The sequence below is a fragment of the Parasteatoda tepidariorum genome, chromosome X1 (genome assembly GCF_043381705.1).
Source record: "Parasteatoda tepidariorum isolate YZ-2023 chromosome X1, CAS_Ptep_4.0, whole genome shotgun sequence".
Lineage (NCBI taxonomy): Eukaryota > Metazoa > Arthropoda > Arachnida > Araneae > Theridiidae > Parasteatoda > Parasteatoda tepidariorum.
In genome coordinates, this window is record NC_092214.1 from 8,717,825 (window position 1) to 8,741,112 (window position 23,288).

At 31.8% G+C, this 23,288-nt stretch overlaps 1 protein-coding gene across 3 annotated transcripts in view; it reads left to right on the forward strand.

The window, feature by feature from the left end:
* Positions 1-635: 635 nt before the first annotated feature.
* The window catches only part of LOC107437443 (four and a half LIM domains protein 2), an 84,244-nt gene continuing 61,591 nt past the window's right edge, over positions 636-23,288 (forward strand). Inside the window, exon 1 of one of the 3 annotated variants that reach the window (XM_021147608.3) lies at positions 636-681. In XM_021147608.3, coding sequence (XP_021003267.1) covers positions 665-681 — 17 coding nt within the window. In that variant the 5' untranslated portion in view covers positions 636-664. Of the gene's footprint in view, positions 682-12,908; positions 13,067-23,288 lie in introns of those variants that run through there. The other 2 variants (XM_071187841.1, XM_071187839.1) reach the window with 2 other exon arrangements.

Here is a 23,288-nt window from a genome sequence, read left to right on the forward strand (position 1 = left end):
CAAATTTGGCTTCGGAATTTATGAATCAAAAGATAACTTATTAAAAATTTATTTATTAATACATTGAATTTAATTAAATCAATAATTCAATTATAGACTGAAAAACGTTTATTTGTAATAAATTAATTTTGCGATAAATTGTAATTTAAGTATTTGTTATAATATTCATTAGAGAGATATTTTTGTTCACATCGTTGCTAATGTTTATCTAAATAATATTCATGAGACAAAAAATCTTCTTTAATCTGAGGACTTCCTCATTTTCTACTAACCGGAGCTGGAGTCGAGTTAATTTTTTCGACTCCAAATCTGACTCTACAGCCCTGCTTAAAACAAAGTTAAAATAAGCTTTTTCTCTCCCTTTTGCTGTCATCGCAAGATGTCCAAATCAAAGGTTTTTCATTGCGAGTGAGACTAGGATATTTAAATTAAAAGTGCCGCCGCCAACATGTTACTAAATTAAGGAGCGATGTTTAACGCAAAATAAACAATGCTGATTAAGTGCCGAGAAAAGGTTCGTTGGCCAATTTAAGGTTAAGAAGAGGGCTTTTTTATTCCACTTACAAAGTAGAACAATGATAGGGGAGTTTATTTCCAGTGCGCAGTGACGTCACTTAGAGAGAGGTAGGTAAAGTGCCACAACTTGTATCGCAATCTACCAAAGATGACGTCTTCCACCACGTAAGTTTGCATCCTTTCTATTAATGATCTGAAGCGCCAAAATTGATCACTCTCACTCACACCTCTCGCCCTTTCTGATTCATAAATTAAACCAATTTCATTCATTCACATTTTTCGGTTGAATTCTAGTGCCTTTAAAATAATCTGTATTTATTACAAAATATAACAAAAAGTTGTTTAATTTCATTTAATACTATTAACTCGCGCGTTCCTCAAATATTACTTTTTAGAATATTTTGAAATCCCGCTCCTTTCTTGTCAACAAAAATAATCAAATCACAACCCCTTCCCCAAGATTGATTTTCCCCTTGATTTTTACTGTAATAGTTTAAGAATTTTAGGATTAAACTTAAATAAAAGATAAAACTTTGCATAAAACAAAATTAACATTTTAATTAAGTTAAAATTAATGAAACTTCTCGAAGTAAATATTTTGTAGTTTTCTCTTCTTGCATATTTGACTTTCATTTAAACTTTAAAAACTTTTCCAAGTATAATATTTTAAAATTTTTTTGGTATTTTTTTGGTTTTTTTTTTTTTTTTTGCATTTAAAAATTCAAACAAGGAGATTTTAGGGACTTAAGGAAGAATTGATTATGTCCCTCTCACCCCTTATCAACAAAAATAAACAGATCATAACTTTCCTTCTCATTTAAGGAGATTACGCAATCTTTGAACGCTCTCTTAAAACAAAATTATAAATATATTTCGTGGTACATTTTTATATACATTTTTATGCATGTTTATGAATTTTTACAATTTTTACAAAGTGAAACTCTTAAGGGAAATATTCTGGTATAGAGTTCCGATTAAACCTTCATTTTTAACACTTTTTTTTCAGTGAAATGAGAGGATAAGTTAGATAATGATTTCCTGGTTTTATCTCGTCAGTTACATTTTAAATTTTTTTAGCTCGAAATAATTATATCTTAATATATAAAAATGATGGATCAGTGCCCGCCGAGCACTTATAGACGGGAGCAGCTCAATCTTCATACTATATAATCTGAAGCAGACGATTATGCATGAGTGTAGTTGTGGTTAGAACCAAAAAGAAAAAATCTGAATTATGTCAATTTGCACAAAATGGCGTTCATTTGAAAAGAAAAAAAAAAGAAAAACAGAAATCGCCTTTTTTTGGTATCTAAACTTACATAAGAAAATTAAATCTAGAAAAGGTTTTATTTTTATTGGGAGTCATGGTGGCTGAGGGTATAAAGCATTCACCTCCCAATAAGGTGAGCCGAGTTCGAATCCCAGCTATGACTGGTCGATACGAATACCGCACCTGGCTCAACAGACCACAGTGCTGACGTAAAATATCCTCAGTGGTAGATGGATCATGGGTTAAAGTCCCTTGCGGTTAGACTAACTCTGGGAGGTTTCCGTTGTTTTCCCCTCCATGTAACGCAAATGCGGGTTAGTTCCATCAAAAAAGTCTTCCACGAAGGCAAGATTCCTCCCAATATTTGATCTAGGAGTTCCTTTTTCTTCTGGATTGGATTCAAAATTACAAAGCTGCGGAGTTGAACATTGGTAGTAGTAAACTCAAAATTGTGTCGGCAGTTCAACGACGGTTATAAAAAAAATTTTTGTTGTTGATCCCAACAATATTCTTATCAATTTTCTACACATTTCCAAAGCAACATCGAAATCAATTATTTTTTTGTTAGCCAAACAACCCCCCCCCCCTCGTTATTAAAAAGACATGATTTTTGGGAAATTGCATTTAAAATTTTTATAATGTTCCTCTTGGTTTTTTGGGACTCACATCAATTGTCCATACCTGGACCACATTGCACGCCTTTCCCGAACTCATACAGTTCATTGGTGTGCACTCACTGTTTCCTCCCTCACCGCAGATTCTTTGCTGCAGTGTTCCAAACGGTCAAGGAGATCTGTGTTGTGCCTTTTGCAAATTCGAACATCGTGTTGCCAATTCGAATATCCACGACACCCATCATTCTGGTATTCCCCATGATCACCCTAACCAAATAATTTTATTTTATTTTATAACCGTCGTTGAACAGCTGACCCAAAACTTTGCGTTACATGGAGAGAAAAAAACACGAAAAACCTTCCACGGTTAGCCTGACAACAAGGGTAATCTAACCCATGATCCGTTTGCCACTGAGGATATTTCGCGTTAGCACTATGGTTGGTGAGAGTCGGGTGTGCGTTTTTCAACTATGTCTGGAAGTTTCTGGGCAAAACGTTTTCGCCCACTTATACCTCATAATATAAGTTATTAAAATATGCAATTAAAAAAAAGAAAGAAAAAAAAAACCTTCTTGTAATAACGTCAATGGGTTGGGATAGCGGACATTTGTAGAGAAAAAGAACTTCCACGCTAATCGTCCTTGAAAGTTTGAACCATATTCAGAAGACAAGGAAATGCATTGAACCAATTTTTCAGTTATTCAAACAACAGAGAAAGAAACATAGTTAGGAAACTACCACTGAAGATATATTTGTTAGTTTTGTAATTAAAGGAACCAATCAACATTAAAGAAAGAACGAATAACTTTAAATAATTATTTTTCAATCTCGTTTGTAATCTTCAGATGAATATACAAAAGTGTGCTCACCCCCTTACCATATATTTTTAGAAACCTCGTTAAAAATAAAGTAAAAAAAAGCCTATTCACATTCGTAAATTAATATTTAAGAGAAAAAAAAAACTTAATCGAAATTTGACAAATCATAAACGAGGAAGGTGAGACCGTTAAAATCTGTTTGATTGTGGAAATATATAGAGAGGAATTGATGAGCAATTATTAGAAAAATGATCAAATTTAATCTGGCAATCAAATCGGTTTTGACATTTTGTCTTTCGATAATATTTTTATTTCTTGTTTAAACATTAACTTTCCTAATGTGTATATCATCTTTAAACTAGAATGTGCCCTGTTTATTGCTTGAGAAACTTTTGATCTAAAATGATGGAATTTTTCTTAATTATTAGGAAGTGAGGCAAATTCTGACATTTTAAAGAACTTAAATTTATATGGCAAAATAACTGTCGAATAGTAGTTACGACGTTTTAACAAATTTATTACAACCGTCAACAAAAGATATTCAGTGAAAATGCGTGTTTTTTGTTTAATTTCGTAATTTAAAATTTTGACTGCACTTATTAATTAGCACATTTGAAGTTAAGCCCTCGTACCATTAATAATGAGTACGTGAAAATCCGATCATTAGATCAAAAGTTATTTTGGGTGCTCCGTTTTTTATTTTGCATTCATTGGATCAGTGTCAATATTTGCGACTCTTAGTGGAGAATGCATGTGCATGCAATGCTTAGTGTTTGTAATTGATATCTATCAATTACAGGTACTATCTGTTGTGCTGGTGACTGGTTTTGAGTTGAAAACAAAAAGTACCTTAAAATGAAATTTCAAGAACATGATTTATATTCAATTCCCCAATTTTCATCAAATTTTAATCCTTCCTAAAAGGAGACCGTGGGATAAAATATAGATTTTTAATTTAGGCTTTTGACACATAATTGGCACTTATGCTGGTAAGAAATTATGCAATATTGGTAATGCCAGTAAAAACGCTAGAAATCAATTTTTATAAATATTAATTTATTATCTCAAGTTGAAAAAAAAAGTTACATTTTTCCGATTATAAAACTGCCAAAATACATTGTATTTAGAAAAGTGATATAGTTTGATAATTTTTGTAAATTTTCCTAGTAATATTACTTCTCCAATTTTTAGTTTGTTCGTGAACCTACGAATATACATTTATACATTTGTTTTTGATGTTCGAAAAATTTCCATCAATCAAATAGAAAAAAATAACTGCTTAACACCATAATTCCTGCTAAAGTTTTCGCCCCTTGAAATAATGTTTTAATCTTTGCGAAACTATCATCGAAAACCACGCTGAATAATTCATTTCACAAATAAATGAGAGCTTGTTGGAAAAGTTTTATGGAGGCCATTTTATTTGTAGCACTAAGATCACCTTCATTTTTACGACCTTTCCCGGGTACTAAAAATAAACCCATCTGATCAAAATATGATTTTTTTTCATCATTAAGTTTTAATATGACTGAATAAGATGAGAAATTATTTGTTGTTAAGTAAAGAACGCATTGATTACCTTTAAAGAAAGTTCAATTTACCTAATGTTTTTTTTTAACTATTTTATTATCATTATTATTATTAGTTGGGTTTTATTCCATGATAAATTTTTTTATGTTTTTCTCCCCTTTATAACAGTTTACTCTTCTTCAAAGAACTAGGAAACTAGGTTATAATGGTGACATTCAATATAACCAGCGGAAACTTATTAGAAATTGTTTATAGAGGTGAGCTCGTATGAAAATATTACAAAATCCAAGGGAGAGAAATATTTAAATACTGATATTTTGACAAATGAAGTATTGTTTTCGATGCAATCTTTTGCGCTGAATCAAATGATCCATCCAAAATTAGTTAGGGCTAGTAGTTTAGAAGTTTTAAGTTTTTTATGTACAAAAAGTATAAATCGCGTATCTATTGATGAACCTGTTTATTTACTATTTACACACTATTCTATATTATGTTACTATACAATATTTTGTAATATTTGCTAATTGGTACACATGACATGTTTAAACTAGTAAAGGAGAGTTTTTTAATGTTTTTTTTTTTTTGCGCTAAATCGAATGAGAACAAACACGACTGAATGCGACCAACATGCGAAACTTTTTGTACATAAAATGCACTGTTTTTGACATGTACTAATTCAAAAGAAAAGTAAAGCATTCTTGCAACAACCCATTGGGGGCCGAGGTTGTCATGTAAGCTAAGACTCCACATTTTCGAGACCAAAAGTATGAAGGTGGCAATCTGGTTAGCGTTCCGCACCGACCACCATCACTTCCCACTGCTACCCATTGATCTGAAGGTGGGTGGGCTTCAAGTCGCCACCGGAGATCATGAACTTATTTACGCACCTGATATTGCTTTCTAGACAAGTGATGTATAGTTTCATATTTTTTCTTCTTTTTCTGATTCTGAAAAGATCAATCAGATTATATGACTAATAGTTCAGAAGTTCCAAGGCTTTTTCTTAATTATAAAATATATCATTTTTTAATTGTTCTTCGCATTAATAAGACTTATATAACTTCTAAACTATTTATTTTATTGTCTCGCGTTAGTTGTCCTTCGATTCAGAGTAAAAAACTTCATCGGAAATAATCGCTCACTTTTTATTCTAGATTGTAACAAGTTAGCAAGTTAATAACTTTGTTTCTGTAAAAAATGGAACATTTTTATACTTAAAAAGGAGTCATATTTAGACTAATTTTATACATAAAAATCAGCTTGAATTGCCATGTATATTAACTCGAATTTAGTTTTATTCGATTATGCGTAAAAACTACTTAAGAACCAGTGTTTCACTAGTCTAGATAGTACTGTCTAGTACATAAATAAGCACAAATTCAAATGGTCGGTAGGGTGCTGGGCCCATGTCCAGAGGTCGTGGGTTCGATCCTCGTCGGCCGAAGACTCCCCGTGTAATAAATGGTGACTGATGCACGTTAAATCTGCCGAGTCTCAAAGTCCTCCATGTTCCCATAACAAATCAATACCTCTGGGGGTACTGATCCAGGAGTTTCCTGGTCTTCTGGATTGGTTCAAAATTACAAGGCTACGGAGTTGAACATTAGTAGTCGTAAACCCATGAAATTGGGTCGGCTGTTCAACGACGGTTATAAAATAAAATTAAACAGTACACAAAACCCTTTTAATTTATAAACTCTAAGTAATATCATGTCGTGGATGGTTTCATAAATATACTTAAAAAACAACACTTTAAATGTCTAAACATCAGCATTTAAATTTTATCCCCCCACTTTTACTCCATGGGATTTTGTGATAGTTTCATGGGAAGCCACCTAGATTTTCATAAATAAATCCTAAAATACTGACTAAAGTAAAGTATCTGACTGTAACAATTCTTGCAGCAAATTCATGAGTCAAGATAAAAATATTTTCTGCCAGTTCCTGTTACCATTCAAAAAAAAAAATTTTTTTTTCGACAGATGGCATTATCCAAACCTCTTCAAAAAATGGCGAGAATTATAAAGACATTTTTAAGATAGAACTTCTGAGAAGTAACATCAAATTCAGCCCAATTAGAACATTTGTACTACCTGCTTGTCGAAACTATATTCGAGTAATAATCATTAAAATACAGCTGATTTAATTGATTTACTAGATACGCTAGGGGAGTAAACTTCCAATGATGCTACAGACAGCCGCGGTGTCCCCATCGGTATACCCTCTTGCTTACTTAACTTCCGTTTTTTAAGAATTTTGATTTCTTAACAGCATCGTGTTATGCAAACATTTTCCCCCGTTAGCATATAGTTATTCACCTCGTAAATAGCTTAGTGTCTTCTTATCATTTTTTCCTCTTGTATATAATTATTCTCCTGATAATAGCTTAGTGTTTTTTTAATCATAAATTCTCGTTTGTATATAGTTAATTTTGCTGATCATTTTATTATTAGTATTCCAGTTCATATCCAGTGCTTAACACAATTCATTTTTGATGTCAACCGTGAACGTTTGATGTCAATCGGACACCCACTGTCTTCCCCCCCCCTCCTTTACCAAATCCATTTTTTAAATAAATAATATCAATAATACATATTATGACACTTTAATTCCGAGGAATCAATTATTGCGGCATTTTGCCGTGGGAGCTGAGATGCTGTAAACTTGTAAAATACTCGTAAACCCCATCAGAAAAATAACATTTTAAAAAATTAAGGGAGAAAAAAGGAAAGGTCGATTATACACAAGGTGTTTGGGGTATTACTGTTGAAGGAAAACTTTATACTATTAATGCCCCGTTTGTTTATTAAGAGATTTTTTTTTAACCTCATCCTTTTATAAGTTAATGATTCAATTTAGGAAGAGATGAAAATTTCAAACTACAACTGTATTAAAATTTTTTATCTTTAAAACAATACAACCTATTTTGTACAAATTTTGTATTTTGTTATTTAAAATTGCATAGTTTAAGATGATATAAAAATTTGTACACAGCACAATTCAAAATATTTTTGATCGAAAATTAATAAAAAAATAAAAATAGTTACTGAAAAAATATTGTTTGCATGGCATTATCTTTGGATAAACTAGATTTATAATTGTGTACAAAGGTATTTTGATTTGCACTAAAAGTTCCAGAGACATAGCGAGATACAAAACAAAAAAAAGTGAAATTATCATTAAGGCGCTTAAACCTTGGTTATTGCATATGCTACGCATATTGTTACGCAGAGTTGTAAGCCAACAACTAAATAAATGTCAATGCGTTATACAACTATACAACATAAGGGTTTATGTTAAGTAGTATTCGGCGTTTATTAACGAAGTGCCAGCATAAAATATTTTGAGTGAATACGAAGATAAACGCGAAATCTTTTTGGCCAGAATGACTTGTTCTCTATTCAATGCCCTTTTAATACGAATTCAAACAAAGCATCATAATAGTCTATTAAAATATTTTCTTAAAGCTATTGAATGCAATGTTATTCAAGCTGTTGAACACATTTTGACTGTTTAGAAGAAGCTAGATATAGATAGCTAAGCATTTGAAATAACAAGTCAATCAGTAAGTATGATAACAATTTCTTTGTACTTTTAACTGATTATTCAAAGACTCCATGATGATTTATGATAAAAAGAAAACGTCGCTGTAAACTGTATTTAAAGCTATAACACCGATTAAAGTATATAAAAAACTGCTTATTTTATGCTACCACATAATGTATACTAGACATTAGAAATTGGTAAGTATCAAATATTTCTTTATCCGTTACAAACTGATATTGATACAAAAAAAGCATTGGATACTAAAACCAGACACTTTAATATCAGATACATCTTCTCTTCTTCTTCATCAGCATTACATCCCAGTGCAAGCCAAGGCTTTCTCAGTTTGCTTCCTCTAGGCAGTACAATTTCGGTTACATCAGACTTAACAAGATTACATCAGACTTAACTAAGTTACATCAGATACACAATAATCTTAATTTATACAGGGGATTAAAAGTTATAAATTAAAAGTTCCATTACTTTTCAGTAGTTGAGTTAAGTTTAAATCAAAGTAATAAATATTTTGTTAAAAGAATGTTTAGCACATTTTTAACATAGTTGCTTTTAATGAAGTTCAATATATATATATACATATATCATGAATTATGAGAGTCCAGGAATTAAATGAAATCAAATCTTTGTTAGACTACATTTTATTAAAAAAGAATTAACGTATATAACCTATTTTAAATGGAATATTTTTCTGAAGCGAATATAAAACAGTTCATTTAATTAATCGAAATTATGTCATGGATATAATACATACTTTTTCTTAACATTAAATTCGCATTGATGGAATGGCCACTTGTACAGCACACAACTCTCGCATCGGCGTTTAATACTGTTTACCAAGGTCCTTATCCATTCCCTATGACAACTGCACTCACTCTTTCACCAAGTCATCCTTGAGCACATCGATGATCGTTGGAGATGGTCTTCGAGCTGCAATTGAACACCCCAGAGCAACCCATACGTGTTTGATGAGATCAAGGTCAGGGAAACTTGCAGACCACTCCAATCGTGGAATATCTTCCGATTAGAAGTATTTGTCCACCAACTGAGCCCTGCGTGAACGGCGTTATCGTCCATAAAGAGGAAATTTGGTCCATATGCTCCACGGAAAAGTCTCCCATAGGATACAATGATCTTGTCCCTGTGCCGCTGAACTATCAGAGTACCTCTATTGAGCACATGAAAGTCGGTTTGCCCGTCTGCTATGATTCCTTCCCAGACCATCACTTCGACGATAGTGGTCCCTTTCGACAGTGTTAAAGAGCGATATCGACCCCACACAAGAACAAGGTTCGAGTCTCTGTCAAGACTGAATCGCGAAAGATCACTGAAGAGAAACCACCACCAGGCGACATGGTCCTTTTTGTGGTTGACAGAGGGATGCAGACTATATATGCCTGGCATACAGGGCACCTTCAATGAGTCTCTGGGTGACTGCTATACGTGAAACGGAATGTTTCTATTGAATTATACAGGTTGCGAAACAGTTGTGTTGCTGTCACGGAACTATCCCTTTTGGTTAGAAGTCTGAAATAACGTGCTTGAGTCGGCGTTGTTGCCTTTTTGAGGCCTTGTCAAGGCAGCGGACTACTGTTCTTGTGTCTGTGAACTACTTCCACAGAGTGGACACCACATTTGTCGAAACTGTCGTCGGTTAATCAAATTGGGTGATGTTTAACATTATAATTTGAATAAATTTTGAAATGCAAAAATAATTATTAAAAACTTGAAAAAAAATAAGGATTTTAGCTCTAAATGCAATCCACTTTCAAAAATAATGACTCAAATGTTTATAATTTTGCATCCTCAACTTCAGGCTATTCAGTCGTCTTTCAAAACCAAGCTTCCTTTCACTCTATATGGGGGGAGTAGATTGTTGCCTTAATTTTTCAGGTTTTTTATAATGGTAAGAAATATATCGTATTACCATCATCGATATTTTTTTAAAGAAAGTGTTATTTGCCCGGTATTCTTTACACTGAAGTTTTTGTAAGATTAAGCACCAAGACCCGATATTCTCCACATTGATGTTTTTTAAGTTAAATTACCATTGCCTGAACGTTTGCCATTGAACGTTGCCATTGAACGTTTTATGATAAAAATAACAATATTCGACTATTCACGCGCCTGACATTATCTAGACAAATGAGCGAAGTAATGAATCCTACGTATTATACCGTTTAAAACATACCAATTTGGATAAAACAATACGTCGTTAGTGCATCGCGTTGTGTTTACCATACTCTTATACAAAGGATAATAACCTGTATGGTGGGCATGGGATATCTTACTTGCCATGAGCTATCATAAAAATAAAAACATATATATTTTTGTTCAGCATACCTGCTAAAAAGGTAAACTGAAAAGAAACATATTAATTACACATTAGATCTTAAGTGATAATATCTATCTTATTTTATAACCGTCGTTGAACAGTCGACCGAATTTTGGATTTACGAATATCAATGTTCAAGTTCGTAGCCTTGTAATTTTGAACCCAATCCAGAAGACACAGGAACTCCTGGATCAAGTATTGGGAGAAATTTGCCTTGGTGGAGGACTTTTTGATGGAACTAACCCGCATTTGCGTTACACGGAGAGGAACAACCACGAAAAACTCCCACGGTTAACCTGATGGCAAAGGGACTCTAATCATGATCCATCTACAACTCAGGTTATTATACGTCAGCACTGTGGACGGTGCGGGCCAGTTGAGGAATTCATATCGACCAGCCATTGCTGGGATTTGAACCTGGTTCACCTCATTGGGAAGCGAAAGCTGTATCCCCTGAGTCAAGTGATAATATATAGAAAAATTACCATTTATTACCAAAGCAAACTATAAATTTTAACTTCATTATTCGGAAAGATTGACAATTTATAAAATATAGCAGCATCGGTACGGATGGCCCTAAAAGTCTATAAAAATGATATATGCATGACATTTAACGTTATTAGTGTAACAATTCCAGTAACTGTATCATCTACTTTTGCTTAATTACTAATTATGCTAAATTACAACCAAAATAAAGATAAATTTATATCATGAATATTGCCCTATTTAGTACTAATTAGAAAAAATGTAGGAGATATTGTAAATCATATTAGAATGCATATTATATGCAAACAAATATGATAAACTATGCCAGAGGTCATGGCACCACTTGTATCGTTTAAAACATATAAACTTGGCTAAAACAATAGCTAGTTAGTGCATCGTTTTGTATTTATAATTCAAATAAATTTAATATTAAGTTAATAGAACTAATCATTTCATAGTTATAATAGTTTAAATGTAAAGCTTTCATAAATACCCTCATATCTTCTCAACAAATAATTCAAACGTTTTGGTTTTATTCGCACAATTCATGAGATCTAATATTTCATTTATTTTTACAGCAATCTCAGAGGATTTAATGGTACAAAACTGTACTTTATATACATAAAAACTTTTATAACTTTTAAAAATACTAGTCTTGGTTTTAGTTTCATTGGATCTAGCGTTAAAAAATTTATGGGAAGAAATATCTCACTTGCTTAGATAGAAATGTCAGACGCATAATTTAGATAATTTAGAATAGATTAAATTTTGTTCTTTTTTTGTATGAAAACCAAACAATTTCTAAACAATTAATGCTATTTGCTTGAATTTAGTTTATCGCAAAAACATACATTGAAAACTATACTTTACTTGTCTAAATAGCATAGCCTGCTTAGTCAATTTAATCTCTCCTAGGAAGAAGGATCTTTATACTGAAAAAAAAACTAAAAAAAATGAATAATTTAAAATTAGTTAAGAGCTAGTTGATACAATAAAACTTCCATTCGACATCGTTTCTGAACCGGTAAACTAACGACAGGTGAAACTCTTTCAAAGAAAATGTTTAGGTTCTAAATAATCTTTGGAAGAAAATGAATAAGTTAAAAGCAACTATGAACAAGTTGAGACAATAAAACTTCCATTCGACATCGTTTCTGGAACCGGTAAACTCAAGATAGGTAAAAATCTTTTATTCTATTATGGCACGGGGGCATTTCGACTGTAGCAATTTATCTCTCTCTTGCTTTTTTTTCTCATTTTTTAATTTTAAGAAATAAAATAAAACATTAGAATTCAGTATCGTAAAATCAACAATTATTTATGAGCATGAGTTATGAGCATATCGCAATTATGTTTCAACAATTTATTTTCAAATTTAGAACGTAACATATTGTTAGAAGGCAAAACTCAAGTATTACATCAAAAATGTTATAGGTTGATACACATATTTATACAATAAAATATTAGACTATGTGCTGTAATTTCTGATGAAAAACAATTTTTTTTACGTCATCACGAGGGTTTGATTTTTATGTGGCTGAATATTGTTGAAATAAGAGGAAAAATAGGTATGATAAATCATTCGGGAGAAACAAAGAAGCTATTGAGCTTTTGTTTAAACAAAAAGATACCATCATTCTTACGAATAGCCGTTTCAAACTGAAACCTAACATCTGGTTTCTCTCACTTTCCCTCGTTACAAACTATAAACCTAAAAAGAGTTTATTTACCGTGAATCTTTAAATCAAACTTTCTCAAAACTTTTTTTTTAAATACGAAGTACGTTTTCTTAAATGAAAAGAATATGTTTAGATCATCTGCGGATACTTGCGTCCATATGTGAGAAATCAGTCGTAAACTTTTTCTCACTATCACAATTGCGTGGAAGAATTAATTATAAAGGGTACAGAAGGGTAGGAAAGGAAATTCAATTCAGGTAAGAAATTAAATTTCTAATTCATTATTAAGTTCTCGAGAGTCGAAAGTAAGGAAAAAAAATAATGCTTTGTTTAATTTACCATACAGGCCAAACATGGTATGAGGTTTTTTTCAAAAAAGCAAGTAACTAATACTAACTTCGTTAAGGCGAAATCACTTAACACGAATTCTCGCTTATGACGCTATCTCGGAGAACAATAATTGCAGCATTTAACAGAAACATAAAAACAATCTTCATGCGTTTAGGATAAAGCGAATAATACAGATAATGAAAATTTCATTGTGATATTAGCGTTGATTTTCCTCGTTCAAATTCCCTTTTCTTAAATTTGATGATAGTGCTTTTTCTTTCGGAGTTGAGGTGGGAGGTCAATTTACATCAATCTGTAATTGATCCGAATCTGTAATTGGTGATCAACCAAACTAGTTAGGGAGCGTGGACTTTTAACTTTGATGAAGGGGCGAGTGGCACCGACCTAAGAGGCCAGACTGTAAAAAGAGAAAATGATTCTTGCAATGCTGATAATGAAATTATTTTATGATATATATATATATGAAATGGTGCAGTCATGGTTGAGTGTTGTTGAATCACGCAGATAGCAGTTGAGAGGCAAAAATATTTTATTTAGCTTCACATGCTATATTCAAAACATTTTCTATCAATAGCGGAGCTCAAATTCGCACTCCAGAACTGTGTGCTTAAGTTTTTATCCTAGGGAAAGTAGCAAATTAATTTTCTTTATTTTATTATATTTTAGGGACTAAGGGAAATCTGTAGCGCGATTCCGACAAAGAGTAAAGGGAAAAATTTCCAAAATTTACAAAGTAATGTGAAATTTCTTAAGCCAAAAATTGATTTAAGGACAGGATGTGAATTTAAAAGTGTGAGAAAGTGTTTCGATTAGAATAATTAAATAAAAGAAAAGGGTTTACAGAAAAATATTAACATAAAAAGATTGATTGAAGCTTTTTATGTTACATCCCCCTTCACCGAAATTTTTTAACTAATATCTAATCCATTTCCAAAACTTTCCCTATGATAGAAGTACAATTAGAATAAAAAGAATCAAATTGTAATTTTAACAAGATATAAAGTAATATGACTTATAAAAAAGCACATTTGTACACATGTTAAAAATAATAACATAATTAAAGTGTTCGAGGAAGGAAAAAAAAATTGTAGTAGCGCTACCAACAAATTAAAGTCTTAGATCTTCATTTTTCATAGTTTTTGTGATTTAAGTTTTTTCAGTCCTTTTTGAAAATCACAATAAAGTTTTTCACCATAAAGTAATTATTCCTCATACTAACACAATTTAAGTTAACTCTTCAATCAGGATGAGAAAATGTATAAGCATTTTCTTAATGCAAATGTTCAAAAATGAGAAAGATAAAAATATGAAAATACAAGTGATATGAGCTATACAAAGACAAATTGACACTTTTGCTAAAGAAAAAATTTCAATCTGAAACTTTGACTTCAGTATTGTACACTTTGTTTGAAAACAAAATTAAAGGAAATTGACACAGGGGTCGTTATTTTGAAGTTTATGACTTCAGCATTTTTATTTTTATTTCAATGAAAAAAAATGACACTTGTAAGTCTGATGTTAATCTTACCTTCTGAGGTCCAATTCTTATTGTCTCTACATCATATATATATTTTTAGCAAAAATATCTGAAAAATCTTCTAAAATTTCCTGAAGTTGGGAATTTTTTCATTATCTTGAATTTGTATAATTCCGTCAACATGATTTTAACAATGTTGTACATCATTAGTCTCAATAATATTTGAAAATTCAAGATTATTTTCAGTTTTGCTCTTTAAATCTTTATTTTTAGTCTATTTTTTTGTTTTATTTTTCTTTAAATTCACTTTGTTTACATTGTTATTTTTGCTTATTTTCATGTCCAATATTTTATTTTCTTCAATATTTTGTTCATTGTTATTTGATTTAACATTCTTTCTTTTCTTTTTCTTTTTCCTTCTTCTTTCTTTATTGGTATTTTCATTGCAAACATTAACCAGGATTTCAGGAAAAATATGTAAGCGCAAATTGTTTTTGTTATCAGAAAAGGTGATCAGTCTTTTCAGATTTTGCATTATGACTCGTGTCACAATTAATCTCTAATTGAAATCCAAAACAATCTTTCAAATTTAATATGGTATTAAGGTAAATCAGTTTTTAAAATTTGACTCACTTAGCTACTTTCCTTATTTAAGTGCTAGTTTGGTAATTTGCAAATTACCTTTTCTTTGCTTTCATTTATATCTTTTTTTTCCTTTCAGACATATAATTTTTCGAAAATATTTGTTGGGTTTATTTTTAAAGTACTACCATAACAAGATAGTTTTCTTAGTTACCATCGGGTAGCTGTCACTTTTATTATTCTTATTTTGTATGTATCCGGATACTATTAATTGTGTCAATTTTGTGGTTGGTCACTTTCTTGTTTAGACTGAGTTTGATTCTAAGCCATAAAAGAATTGGGTTTGTTTATACAATCTTGGCCTCAATGATAAGCATTAGTTATTCCAAGCCTATCACAGTATTTACATGGCTTAGGAGGCAACTCCTGGGAAGCCTGGGCGGAATGACTTGTTTGTTGTTTATTTTTATGAAATTTTTCACTTTCTTTTTGAAATCTAGGTCTAAATTGGGATTATTGGTTAAAATTTTGACTTGGTCGGGAAAAATTTTGTAAAGGATTATAACAATATGGACTAACTGAGTTATTAATGAATGGTCGCCTTATTTTCGAAACAATTGTGAGCCATTCAATCGGAGTTTGGGGTTCTTTTAAAACCAAAAGTATTTTAATTTGGGGGGGGGGGGCAAACCTATGGATAGACCCTCAATTATATGATCATTACTTAAATTTATTTTTTGACCAAACTCTACCTTTTCTGTAAAATATGAATTTAGGTCTTTAGCTTGGCCAGAAAATTTTAAATTTTGAAAGTCATTAACGCCAAAGGGAGGTGAAAAATAATGCTCATGAAAAATTTCCTCTGTTTCCTGATAAGAATTACAATTTAAACAGTTATTAATATATAATTTCTAAGCTGAACCTTCAATGAATTTTCGAAAATTTTTAAATTTCCATTTCTCATTTAATTTAGCATCTATTTCTATCTTTTCGAAATTTTTGAGCCAGGCTGTGAATTGAACACTAACGTCGGACTCAACGATTAAGATATCAGTTTTATCCTGTACATTTTGCTCTACACTGAAATTTTGTAAACAATCATTCAACTCATTTTCTGAGTTATTAGTATTGGTTTTTACACTTTCCATATTGAATTTATAATCTTTGCCACACCTTAAGGGCATTCAAATATTAAAAATAAATTTCAATGATTAAATTTAACATTTAGAGGATGAAAAAAAATTAAATATTTGAATAGCTTATTTTTCTTAAACACCATAATAAAATAAAATTAAAATTTTACTTATACAATCAATAACTCATATATGTGATATAAAATGCAATAAAAAGGTAGTGATTCCTTAAATATTAATTAAAATTATAATCATACTGAATCAAAAGGGAAAAAAAATCAATGATGATAACGCTAAATTTTAATATTATTATTTCAATTTAAACAAATAATATGGTAAACCATTGAAAAATAATATCAATAAATAGAAACATTATCTGATTATTATTATCAGGTATATCGAATGCCATCTCCAAAGGGTAGCAGTCAGGCACTGAAAATTGTCTTTCGAAGGAATTCATAGTATCAGAGAAAGGGTTTAACATAAAATTTGGACTTCGCAAATATAGCCCTACTCTACACTATATGATTATCACATGAGATGAAAAAGTGACAGCAAAATTAACAAAGAATAAAAGCATTTGGAGCTGATTCATTTCATCGTTAAAAAGTATTACTTATTTTTTTAGTTAGTAATTTTCATGCATTTTTAGATGCATTAGAGATTAGAGTTACGCGATGTTCTTCTTAATGTATATAATGCTGCCACATATACCACTTATGTGCAATGGAAGCATTATATGTAAAATTTATCTTATCCTTCAAAACAATTTTTCCCCCATCTACCCATGATGAAATTTTCTTCCCGTTTTTCTTTATATTGAATTATTCAGATGAATTATTCCTTATTAAATGAAAACAAATTTTTATTTTAGTAATCTAAAGTTTATTGTTTCGATTTATTATTCAATACATCCTTATCAGCTTTAAAATTGAAAAAAAAAATTATAATAAAAATCTATGAATTAAAATAAAATCATAACCTAATTTTAATTTACTACATAAGTTAATTCAGAGCACGTTCCAATTCAAATATCACATGCATGCGCATATAATCATAAATAGTTTAATGCAAACATTTACTGCACTTGGCCTGTGATTTAAATTATAAAGCAAACCCTGGAGGACATTTTAGCCCCTGATCAACTGACCCCAGTCATGAACCAACAATAGAACATGTCATCGTTATTTTATACTGATCAACTTTTAGCCTTACATTTTGAAATTTTATCTACTTTTGATTTTAGACTTCCCTGACTTCTATTCAGACTTTTACTTTAAGACATTTACACTTTTAGCTCTCATTGATTTTAGTATTGAGATTTTATTTTCATCTCTTGTTTCCTGTTATTATAATCATTTAATTCTCGACATTTACACCGGCGCTATTGGCTTTCATTGCCTTTAAAACATGTTTTTGATTGTAAAAAGTTTTAGTTAATTCGCTTTTAACTGATCACCACCACTGTCATTAGGCAAAATTTTACTGTAATTTTAGTTTTTGGAGAATTTTTTTTTAATGTAATAATTTAACTTTTATCTCCGTATACCCCCCCGACGTGGGTCGGAGTTCAACCTATCTTACCTTTAAAGGAACTAAAGAATTTCAAGCGTTCTTTCAACCGATGGAATATTTCATATAGATTCAAAATTATTAATCCTAGATATTACGTTTTTCTTTCGTGTGAAGAAATACAAAACGTATTTAAAAATTATTGATAATAAAGCGGATAATAATTTCAGTTAAAACTAAATAAATGCTAAAAAACTACCTTTCATATTAAATTAAATTAGTTTTTGAACTAGAAGTATTATACTTAACTGATACAACATCGATGTCCGGTCACATAATCTAGTGCAAAAGTGCTTGATTGGACAAACTTGCTACTATTAAATATGACTGAAAGAAGGACCTTGGGGGAGAGAAAACACGAAAACAAGGAAATTCGAATTGAATTTCTCATTTGTGTGAGTGACCCAGCGAAAACCCCAATAATTTTCTAGAGCTTTTCCACTTTCATAGCCCCAATGACAGCATAATATATCTGTTCTGTGCAATTCTAGATATATTTCTGTTAGCGATAATTTATGCTATAAATCGGACAATGAAGTTATACTATCGATATTCGATGTTTTAAAAAAACCAGATAGAAGGATGAAATGCTCTTTCATCCGAACACAGATAAGAAAATTTAAAGAAGCAAAGGAAATTTTCCCATAGTGCAAAATGAGATGGCTATTTTTAGGGAATGTATGTGAGAGCTTTGTGGGTGGTATAAAAGACATTGGAAGTCAAAGTTAAGAAAGGGGTCGTTGGGATCAATACATATCAGTGAAGAGAGCGTTTTATTGCTCATTCAAAAGAAATATTTGTTGGCTATGATAACTATTTTATCCATGTAAATGCTTATTTCTGTATTTTTTAATACTGTTCGTGATTTTTTCCATGCGTATTTTATTTTTTAAAGTATTTTTGTTTTCATACATAATAAATTATTGCTTAAAAATAATTTTTATGAAAAATAAAACAGAAAACTATTCCCCAAAATATTGGCTTCTGACTTTCCAAATATTGAGTGGCCCGGACCCTTGGACCCTCTGGTTGCCTCGCCGACCATCTTTAATTTGGAAGAATGGCTGTTGATGCTGTGGTATTACTATACGGTGGTTTGGAGAGATGTCGGTTGAGCAATAATTTCGGATAAAACTTTACCGATGCTGTAAATAAATTTTCTTCTTATTTTGTGTTTTCATGTTCCAGTTGATAGTGCAGGGTCCAGCCAATAGCAAAATGGCCTACAGCTCTTACTGTTCGCCACGTTGTTATAACGAAACCCAGCACTTCCTAAAAAAGGTATGTGGTGTTGTTGGCTGCTGATGAGTTACAGCACTTTTTATTTTATATTGATTTATTTATCATATTACATTCTTTGTCTTCTCATTTTTTATAATATATTTACTCTGATTTTCGTTGACTGCTTATGCACGCGTTTATTAGAGTCATATTGGTTTGGAAAAGTCAGTTTTAATCATCCGGAGGCCAAAAATCTCATAAAAAGCATTAATCAAATCATCGGTTTTTAAATTTCGTGAGGTGGGCGCAAAACATATTCAAATATGCTGACATTTTCTGAAACAAGTTGAAATTGAGAAAGATCATGCTCTACAACCGATCGAAGTGTTCCAGCGTCACGTTTAGAATGTGACGCGTAATGCGTGCCCTCAATTCAGCTAAGTTTGCAATCGGAGAACTGAACAAACATCTTTTAAATAGCTCCAGAGGTAGAAGTCACACGAATTGAGACCAGGTTATCGGGACAGCCAGGCTGTAGGGAAATCTCGACTGATAAATCTAGCATTTCCGAAAGGCTGATTCACTATATTTGTGATGTGCAGAGGAGCACCATCTGGCAAAAAAAATGATCCCATTTACGCATCCGCGCTGAAGATCTGGAATGACATGGTTGCGCAAAAGACACTCATAGCTCTTACCAATGACGGTAGAAGTAACAGGATCGAAAGCACACGCCTCCTCGAAAAAATATAGCCCCATCATAAATGATGCCGTAAACACAATAACCTTTGCATATTGAAGTGATACTAGCTGAATTGCAAGTGCATTTTCGGTTGCCTACATTTAGAAATTCTGTGTATTGACACATCTTTTCAGATGGAAATGAGAATAGGCTTCTTCAGTCCTCAAAATGCTCCACGACCATTCGTTGACCACAGCCATGCGCGCAAGAAATTCTAAAGAAAGAAAATATATACAGGGTTATTCACAATATATTCTTTATTCATAAGGAAGTATACAATATGAATGCACTATAGACTTAAGATAGATAACTAATATATACATATATACACCGAAGAGCCATTACATTATGACCACCCTCCATCTATAACAATAGGCTCACCCAGGTTTTCATGGTTTCTCGCCTAGGAACAATGTTTTCATGGGGCACATTAGGACCCATAATCTATCTATCTATCTATCTATCTATGTATATATCTATCTATCTATCTATGTATATATCTATCTATCTATCTATGTATATATATATNACCCATTCATGGCAACAGTTTTTCCTGCGGGGGATGGTGTTTACCAACAGGATAATGCACCATGTCATCGTCGAGGAACATTCCAGTGACTTTCAAGTCACGTCTTGGCCCCCAAATTCACCTGACTTTAATCCAATGGAGCATTTGTGGTCCTACTTGGAAAACCAAATTCGTGCAGCCATGATACCCCCTCGCAATGCGAGGGAATTGCAGGTCCAGTTGGTGAGCGCTTGGTACCAGATACCTCAGACTACCTATCAGCACCTTGTGGAATCAATGCCTCGACGGGTACTAGCAGTTTTGAGGGCTAAAGGTGGTCCTGCATGTTATTAGCAGGGTGGTCATAATGAAATGGCTCTTCGGTGTATATNGAAAATCTGTGAGGTCTGACATTTTACGCTTCTGAAAAAAAATTCAAAACGTAGACAATTCTGTTAAAGCTCTCTCATACCACCTAATATATGTACTTTTTATATTAAAAAAAACTGGTAGCTAAGATTATATTTTAATGCTTATGAAGCGAATTCTTAAATGTCCCTTTTATTCACAAGTGTTTCCATTATTTTGATAATCACCTGTATATATATATTATTCTTCTTCTTCTTATTATTATTATTATACAAGGTGATTCTCAAAGAAGTATACAGTTTCAATGCACTGTAAATCAAGAAAAATGTAAATGTAAGATATATGTTACCTGCAACAGTATGGTATGGGATTATTTCAAGTTTTCTTAGAAACAGTCGCAGTTGCTCTATGCGTAACCCCTTCACGACACACATCGAGACGGTTATCTATTTCCATCCCAAACGCGTGTTAAACTATCTAAATCAGGTTTATCGATGGTCATCAATTTCGCTTAGTTTACCCAGATGACGCAATATTCCACCTCAGAAGGTAAACAAGGAAATTAGTCGTTTTTATGGAATGGAAAATCCCAATATCACAGAGCAAAACGTGCAAGATTCCCCTAAGATAAATATGTTCTGTGCAGTGTCCAGAAAGAAAGTGTTATGCCTTTTTTCCAGAGTAACCTGTCACGTAAGCCAATTTTTTGAATGTTAACTTTTTGGTGCATGCCACAATTGCAGGAAGACATTGACAACTTTATTCTCCAATTGGATGGTGCACTTCCACACTGGTCGGATTACTACTGGTTGGATTTCTAAGAGATTACTTTGATGAATATCTACCTCACTGATGGATTGGATAAACAGTGGAGTACAACATGCCACTTACCTAATGGCCACCTAAAGTCCTGACCTAACTCTTAATACCCTGTGTTTTCCTGTTGCAGGGTTACGTAAAGTACAAAGTATTCATCCCTCTCCTTCTTGTTTATCTGGTGGAGCTGAAACAACGTACCGCAGCCCCTATCAAAAGATTTGCTTCAGATATCTTATCATGCATTTAGACAGGAATGAATTAACAGCTAAAAATGTGTTGTGTGACTGAGGGGTCACACATAGAACATCTGAGACTATTCCTAATAAAACTTTAAATAATCCCATACAATTCATGGCAGGTAACAAATAATATCTTAGATTGTTTATGATCGAGATATATATATATTATAAATCTCTCTCTCTCTCTCTCTCTCTGTATGTGTATAAATATATGTATATATATATATATAGAGAGAGAGAGAGTTAAGATTTATAAAATATATATACAGTTGAACCTCTATATAACGAAGTCGTTAAATCCCGATAAGCACGTTATAAGGAAAAGTCGTCAAATAGGAAACCACCTTTTGAAATACCGAAGTAATACAAAACAGGTTTTAAATTCATAAGCACTAGACATAAAATTAAAATAACAATTGATACACCTTTATCATGTAAACTAGTATCTACTATTTATTCTATAAATCTTAACTATAAAAGATATCTGCATGGAAAGCAAGAATAGAGCAAAACATTATCCAGTGTTACACTATCATGCTACATACATTTTCAACAAAGAAAAGCTAAATTTATGTATAGAATTAAATTACAGCTGCATTTCTTATAAAAGTAATTTTAAACATACATTACCACATGCGTTCTTAAGTTTTATTGCTACCGATAAAATCCGTTAATTTTGTCGGAGTTTTTCATTTGAAATGCAAACAAAAAGGGAAAGGGATTTTATTGCTTTCTTTAAAAGTAAGTGACTTCGAAAATCAATTTCCCCCATAATATGCGTTAACCAGTTTGAAATGTTCTGAAATATTTTGGGAAATAGGGAAAGTGGATCGCAAAGAAAAGTTCGTTAAATAGAAAATTCACTTCGCTATCTCGAAATTATTTCACGAAGAAATTTCCAAAATGCTCTTGGTTCCTCTAAAAAAAATCGCAAAATAGAGAAATTCACAAAATGGAAGTTACTTAAATAGAAGTCCGACTATATATATATATATATATATATATACACATAAATACTACAGCAATCACTAACGTAACTCTATTTTCTTATTTTTAGAATTAAATTTACTCTCCTTAGAATTTAAATTTTTTTTTAAGAGTTTTAAACGCAGAGCACAGAGAAGTTACCAAGATGTATATACACTGGTTATCATAAATTAAGGAAAATTCACAAAAATCGCGATAACTCAAGAAATTACACATGGAATTTTATGAAACTTACCCACAATATACAACACATAGTAAGGTATTAAACAACATAAAAAGAAATTATCAGACATTAATAGTAGTATAGAAATTAGCACATGTATAAAATAAACAAATTGGAAGTATCGGTTTGCAATAGAAAAAGTACCTTTAATATGGAATATGATTGCCTCTAGAAGCAATACAGCACAAACAGCGATGTGTGATGCTTTCAATTATGCGGTCTATCAGTTCAATAGGAAGTGAGAGCCATTGCTCTT